Source organism: Lactuca serriola, chromosome 5 (genome assembly GCF_051521515.1).
Source record: "Lactuca serriola cultivar US96UC23 chromosome 5, Lser_US96UC23_V15, whole genome shotgun sequence".
Taxonomy (NCBI): Eukaryota; Viridiplantae; Streptophyta; class Magnoliopsida; order Asterales; family Asteraceae; genus Lactuca; species Lactuca serriola.
The window spans coordinates 63111350-63119063 of record NC_136412.1 but is presented as its reverse complement, the minus strand read 5'-3'; the positions used below and the strand labels follow the sequence as shown (position 1 = coordinate 63119063).

The 7714-nt window shown below is 34.0% G+C and overlaps 1 protein-coding gene across 1 annotated transcript; it reads right to left on the bottom strand.

Annotated features, from left to right (window-relative positions):
- Positions 1-421: 421 nt before the first annotated feature.
- Positions 422-2030, bottom strand: LOC145052545 (protein HYPER-SENSITIVITY-RELATED 4-like). The gene is made up of 2 exons (XM_079000369.1): positions 1034-2030; positions 422-938 (listed from the first exon to the last, which is right to left on the bottom strand). Exons 1-2 carry the CDS (start codon positions 1985-1987, stop codon positions 564-566), a joined length of 1329 nt encoding a protein of 442 aa, XP_078856495.1. The 5' UTR covers positions 1988-2030; the 3' UTR covers positions 422-563.
- Between the last annotated feature and the right edge of the window lie 5684 nt (positions 2031-7714).

Sequence of the window (7714 nt, the reverse complement as noted above, 5' to 3'; positions counted from 1 at the left end):
AAATCATTTGATTGGAAATGTAAAGGTAGTCATGAAATGCGCCTGCTTAGTCAAGATTCCCCTAATAAATATTCAAGTGCATTGCAAAGTTGTACATGCATTAATAATGTCCTTTCGTGAGTTATGTTTTGAAGAGAAACAAAAATGAATCTCATAAAGTCATTAATATCAGTAGGAGATGATGTGGGATTTGTTGTAAATGAGTAAAGGGAGAATGAATCAGGAGGGTAATCAACTGTTACGTTTGTTCTCATTTGGTTCCTTTCCTTTTTTTTGTACTCAATATACCATCGAACTTGTTGTTTGTATTCACCATAACCCTTTGACCGGCTATCACAAGTCAAAAGCCGGTCAAAAGGGCTAAGGTAAACACCAACAACAAGTTCGATGGTATATTGAATACAAAAAAAAAGGGACAAAATAGACCATTTTTGTAATTTTGTCATTCTCTTATTATCGTTATAAATAAATACAAAAATGAACCCCCAGATATACGCAAATAGCCGAAATATACACTAAACAAAGGGATCACCCAACATGTAACCATAAACTTAATCATGATTTCAATCTTTATCCTCTGCTTCCTTCAGCTGAAGCCAGCGAATCAGTTTCCCAAGCACTATCTCCACGTCATCACTCTTCTTCATCAACTCTCCTGCAATCTCAGCAGGTGTCACTTCAACCTTCTTCAACAGCTCTTCAATCTCTCCAAACAATTCCATCTTTTCCTCCTCTTTAACCTGCAAATAAGTAGACGCAAGCACCTTGAACCCACCATAACTACAGTACGACATCTCCACCTGCACATCCATCCGACCTGGCCTCAACAATGCCGCATCCAATCGCTCCTTGTGATTCGTCGTGAACACGATGATCCGTTCATCCCCACAACTCGACCACAATCCATCCACAAAATTCAGCAGCCCTGATAAACTTATCTAATACCCAAATGAAAACAAACCCATAAGATCGAATTCGAATCATGTAAAACAGTAAAAGGTTCGATTATTCGATATAACAATGTATCATGTACCTTATCGTCTTCCTCGTTTGAATTTGAAGCATCGTTCTCTGTTTCTCGACTCTGCAATCCTACACCGCAGGCATCAATGTCCTCGATTACAATGATAGATCGATTCTTTGTGCCAACCAGCATTTTCCTTAGATCGGAATTGCCTCGCACCTCCTTTAAATCCAAATCATAGACGTCGAACTTGAGATAGTTAGCCATGGCTGCAATTAAGCTTGATTTTCCAGTTCCAGGTGGTCCGAAAAACAAATACCCTCGTTTCCAAGCCCTCCCCACTCTTCTGTAATACTCTTTCCTCCTTACGAACATATCAAGATCCTCCATAAGCTCTACCTTCTTGTCTAGATCCATAGCCATGGATTCGAATGTCGCCGGGTGGTTCAGAACCACCGGGCTCCAGTAATCGGTTCCGCTGTAATAATCCACCGTATGCAACTTCACTGCTTTCTTCGCATCCTTGATCTCCGTAGCTTTTTTCAGTACATAAGGCAGGTAATTCTTCAACACTGTTTCCTTATGCTTCTTGTGAAAATCTAATTCAAAGAACTTAAGTTCAGACCGAGAATTCGAGTTGTGATCGACCTCGATTACTTCGGTGTGCAAAACCCAGGTGCATTTCACGTTTTGGAAGACGTCGATTATGGGTTGGTTGCGATCGACTGTGACTGTGAGTTCGTCGTCTTTTTCAGCTTTATTGGCTTTGATTCGGTGCGTGGAGGGAGATAACTTGGTGCCCAAGTAAATGTTGGCAGCTTCGAAGAGTTGGTTGGGGGTGAGGCCATCGGATTCTTCGATGACGACGGTGAGTTGGGTGGAGAAGCGTTTGAAGAGGGATTTGATGTACTCGGTTGGGATGAGATCGGAAGCGATGGTTCTGAAGAGGAGGGCGGAGGCAGTGAAGGATGCGGCGGCTGTTAAGAAAGATTTGGGTGGTGGGAGGGAATCGTATGAAAACATGGCTCCGGTGGGGAGGAGCTAGGGACTCTGCAACTTCAAAATAGAAATGGTAGAGAATTTGGGTTTTTAAATGTGAAAAGTTGGGGTTATTACATTAAAGACATTAAACTCATTAAAGTAATAAATTTGTCAAGTAAATATTGTTTTAGCCTATTGTTTGCTTTTATATTTATTAAGGTGTGAAATTGTGAATTTATAAGCAATTTTTTATTTTTGCTATTTTTTTTATAGGATATCATGTTTTAGATTATCATCAAATAAATTTAAAGAAATTTAAGTCTATAATTTTTTTTATGTTGTGCCCTTAAATATTTTTTTCATACATTGTATTGATACAATGAAAAAGTATTTATATATGTTTTTTTTTGTCTATTTGTATGCTTTAAAATATAAAAATATGTTTAAAGAAATATTAATATGTATTATTATGTATTTAGAAGTATATATACATTTTAAAAGAATAAACACATATTTGAGTAAATTACTGAAATTATTCCTATGGTTTGATTAAAATTACACGTTTGGTCCATAAATTTTTTTTTTGTACTCGAATTTTCTTTATGGTTTGATTTTGTTGTGTTTTTTGTCCCTAGGTTTGATCAAAATTATACGTTTAGTCCCTAATTTTATGTATGTAAGGGACGAAAAACATTATAAAATCAAACCATATGGACGATTTGAGTGCAAAAAAAGTTACGGACCAAACGTGCAATTTTGACCAAATCATAGGGACGATTTCACTAAACTAGTTTACGTATTTTAACATTTTTTATAAAAATTAATTTATACCTATACTTCCAAATACATAGACATACATATTTATAATTCTACAAAACATAATTAGTTATATTTCTAAAATCGTATTTTTGTATTTTAAATCATAGAAATAGACAAAACAATTCTTGTATATAAAGAAATATCACTTAAAAAGAATGTAATTACAATGTTTAATTAATAAGATCATGTAGAAATACATTTTTTTCCGTATTTTTAAAATGAAAAAAAAAAAGAATATTTATAATAAAACCTCAAAAAATTATAACATTAATTGTATTTGGCAAAATTTTGTTTCATTATAACCCCGAAACCTGATATCATAGATAAAAGAAAAGAAGCAAAATAGGGAAAAAAAACATATAAAATTCAGACATGAATAAATATAAAAACAAACTTATGGTAAGACCGTGTTGTTGTTGTTGTTTTTTTTTTACAAACTTAAAGACTTGGATGAAAAAGCCCTAAAAAGTTTATCTTCTCCTATAAGCTTTATGTATTTAAATTCTCCAATAAGCTCAAATGTTAAAGTTCTTAATAAGGTGAAGAAAACGTGTTATCGCTACAGTCTAGAAGGGAATCATGACGACTTGGCGAGGGTTATTACTTATTCGTGGGAAAAGGTATCTCGAATTCTATTAGAGGAGCCTAGTCAAAGTATGTTTAGTCACGCTATAAATACTAATTTTATAATAAAAGTAAGTATAATATTACTTTATTTTCTTTTGTTATTTTAATAATTAATTCAAACTGTTTATGTGATTTTTGTTAGACAAAAATTGTAATTTGATATTGTGTTTTTTTGTCTCAAATTTGACAATGTCTTTTTCAATTTGTTATAATTCTGACCACTTGACCGGTCAACCAGGTTACATGCTGACGTGACATGATGACGTGTCAGTTTTTGATGACGTAGCATGCTGACGTGTTAAAACTGAATTTTTTCCACAAAAACACTAAGTTTTCATTTTTTTTTTCGATTTGACACTACGTTTAATTTTATTTTTCAATTTTGACACTGTTTTTTTTATTCCAAATCGAACATCATTTATCAAATTTTGTTCAATTTTGACAATTTTTCATTTTAAACTGTATAAATATATTTTTTTATTATATTTTAAACCGTATAAATATTTTTTTTGTTTAAAAACCATATTTTTATTTAAATACAAAGTGTTTTTTTTCACATTCAAAACATAATATATATAAATATGCATTAGTTATATCATGAGAATCAAACTAACCATAAGCTTCTAATAATATGTAAAAATTTCACGGCTTGCAAAAACTTGACATCCGGGTTTTGATCGATTACACGCCTTAAAACCTCTAAACTCATTTTAAAGTTGTGTATTTAATATAAAATAAGGTTTTTATATAACTAATATATATTTATATATAAAATTATGGTTTGAATGTAAAAAACCTTGTTTTTATACAAAACTATGATTTTTAATTGAAAAAAACATATTTATATGGTTAAAATATATTAAAAAATATTTATACGGTTTCAAATAGAAAATGGTCAACATTGAACAAAATTGGAAAAAATGATGTTCGATTTGGAACAAATATATATATATATATATATATATATATATATATATATATATAGTGTCAAATTGAAAGAAAAAAATTAAACTTAGTGTCAAAATCGAAAAAAAAAATGTAAAAACTGTGTTTTTTGTAGAAAAAAATCAATTTTGACACGTCAGCATATCACGTCGTCATGCCACGTCATAAAAACTGTCACGTCATCATGTCACATTAGCATGTAACTTGGTTGACCAGTCAAGTGGTCAGAATTGTAATAAATTGGAAAACACAGTGTCAAATTTAAGACAAAAAAAACAGTGTCAAATTAGAATTTTGATGTAAAATGAGTGTTTTTTATTCTATTCACTCTAACTTTAAGACAAAATTATAAAATTGGTCCATATGGTTTGTCATTTTATATGGCTAAGATCCAAATCTTAAAAACCTTATAGATTTAGTTCTTATTTACCAGTTTATCGTGAAATTGGTCCCTATCCAAATTAAGAAGCCTGTTATACTCTTATAAAAGTTAATTTTGATTTTCTTCCTATTATTTTTATTTTTAAAGTATTAATAAATATTTTATGGCCATTAAACCCACATCTATGCCCAACTGCTTTAGTCTTTCCCCTATAATCTTCTTCATTCAATTCTTACTCACTTCACACACTGCTGATAATTAAAAAAACATACACACTCAAGTTGTAATAATCTATAATAAACGTCCATTAATATGTAATATACAAGTATGGCATATGTTATTAGAGGAAATGCAAGTGCCTTTGATGAGGTTTGTCACACCCCAAAACCGGAACGGCGGAAACGTTCTGGGGTGGATGACGTCATGTCAAGTATCACAACACATGCATTATAGTAATCAAAGTATGACAAAACATTGCATTAATAGTAATAGTTTTACATAGTTTACATAACAGTACATTAAGGTAATACAAGTAAATATATAGGTGCAACTTGGTACTAAACTGTCTTCGTCAGAAGCTCCGGGGATGTACCTGTCTAATGCTGACCTGAGAATACAAGTTATTTGAAAAGCGAGTATCAACATTTTTACAAATGCTGGTGAGTTCATAAGTATTTAGTGTCATTTTATCCAAATAACTTTAATAAAAGTTGTAGTTTTAAAGTATCCATTACATTAGTGTCTTTTCCATAAAATCCTATATTTTCTTTAATAAAAGCAGTCTTTTACCAAGACTGGACGGAGTTATGTGGTAAAAAGGTTGTTTTCCCTTAATCGCTATCATTATCAAAATACAGAATTTGATTATTAAAGAAAGCAAGAGGAATCAGGGAAATATGACATCCCTTAGCAGTGAAGACTGCTGACTAAGGCAAAGGAATCATAGACTCCAGGAGAGTATCGAACAAACGACACGCCTGGCTCAGTCTAACAATGAGAGAAACAGACCCCAGACGGTATCAAATGAAAGGTACGGCTAGCAAGGTCTAAAAACAGAGGATACAGACCCCGGACAGTATCAAATGAAAGATACAATTAGCGAGGTCTAAAACAGTGAATACAGACCCCAGACAGTATCAAATGAAAGATACAACTAGCAGGGTCTAAAAACAGTGTGACTCTGAGAGTGGGTTCCAGCATACAGTGTAAATTACTGGTGATATACCGTTACCTTAAGGCCATGAATTATAAGGTAACCTGGGATACTCGTAACCATACTAATCGACACTAGAGTACCTGACGCCCTGCAAGCGTCTATAGAATATGACATTTGTCACCCCTTGGCTTGGTAGGCCGTGGACTGTAGCTAGCAGTCAGGGTGCGGGGGTGTCAATCCCGTATAGATCTATACACACAATGTCCGCTCTCCCTACAGGAGACTCTGGTTACCAACTAGACGACGGAGAAGGCCGTGTCCCGAAGATGCATCCCAAATAGTGAGTAGTGTGTTTCCAATGTAAGTGTTGGACTAGAGGTAGATACTCATAACTGAACTGACTAGAGTAAACCTATATGTCTATGCTTGTGTACATAATATATAACTAATGATCAAATGACCTTCGGACGGACATCCGATCCCACCAGACCACATCTCAACGAAGAAAAGGAAATAGGGCGGACAAGCCTTCCTAAGTCCTTCAATCATTATTTATATGCATCTATAAAAGCACAAGCATACATCTAACTACGTTTGAGTGTGTAACAAGTGGAACCATAACATGAAGTATAACCGAATTGTGATGTATAACCAAATCGTGTGGAATAACCGAATCGTGAAGTATAAGCGAACAATGTGAATAACCGAATCGTGATGTATAACCGAACAGTGTGAATAACCGAATCGTGATGTATAACCGAACCGTGAAGTATAAGCGTTACCAAATATAAGTGTATCACAAAGTGGAAGCGACAACAAGTGAAGTAAGAGCGTCTAATAGGCATAAGCGACTACAAGTATAAGCGAAATAGAGGCAATAACAGGTATAAACGCATCACGAAGTGAAAGCGTTATCAAGTAGGAGTTTAAACTAAGAGGGAGTATCAAAACATGGAAGAAAACCTTTAAACTTGAGAAAATCACAACTTTGGTAAAAATAAGTTTGAAAACCTTTAGAAATTCCTTGGAAACTTTTCATAAACCAGTTTGAAATGAACTTTGATAAACAGTATAAGTAAGAGTTTTGAACAAGTGAAAACCTTTTGGAAAACCATTTATAATATCCTACTTGGTAAAACAGTTTACAGTGTGGTAAACCCTTGTGCATGCGGGTTATCAATCACATGTGATTGATATGATAACTGACATGGTTAACTTGTGTTCCCCCTATAAAACATGTAAAAACATTTAAAATGTTCATTCAGGGGTATGAACTCACCTGGTGTAAGTGGATCCGACGAAGGTGCCGGTTGGGTGCTCGGTGTCAAGTAAAGACTTGGACACACTTAGTGACCTATTTAACATATGATAACATATGTTTTCATACAATTAGTATATATAATACCAATTAAATAAGTATACGCACCCTAAAGAGCGGAAAACACTTTGGTTAAGTGTTTGGGGTGTCTCGGGTAACATTTAAGGGCTTGAATGGCTTAGGAATGGAGTTTACTCTCCAAGAGTAAACTCTCCATATGGTGTTTACGGCCCTGGGACAACTCCCAATGAGTTTACGGCCGTAAACTCATGGTGAGGGTATTCTAGGATGTTTAAAGGCTCTATCTTGATCGTGGAATTTTGCTAGGTCCAAATCTAAATTGTATGAGTGGGTTTAAGGGGTTTAAAGGGACCATATGGGAGTTTACGGCCCATGAACCACCCCTATGGGAGTTCACAGCCATGAACTCCTACCCTCTTGATTTTATGGAAGTTTAAGGCCCTTATTTCAATCCTAGTAATTATTCAAGGCTATAGGGGTGTTTGGGGTTCCAAGAGTGCA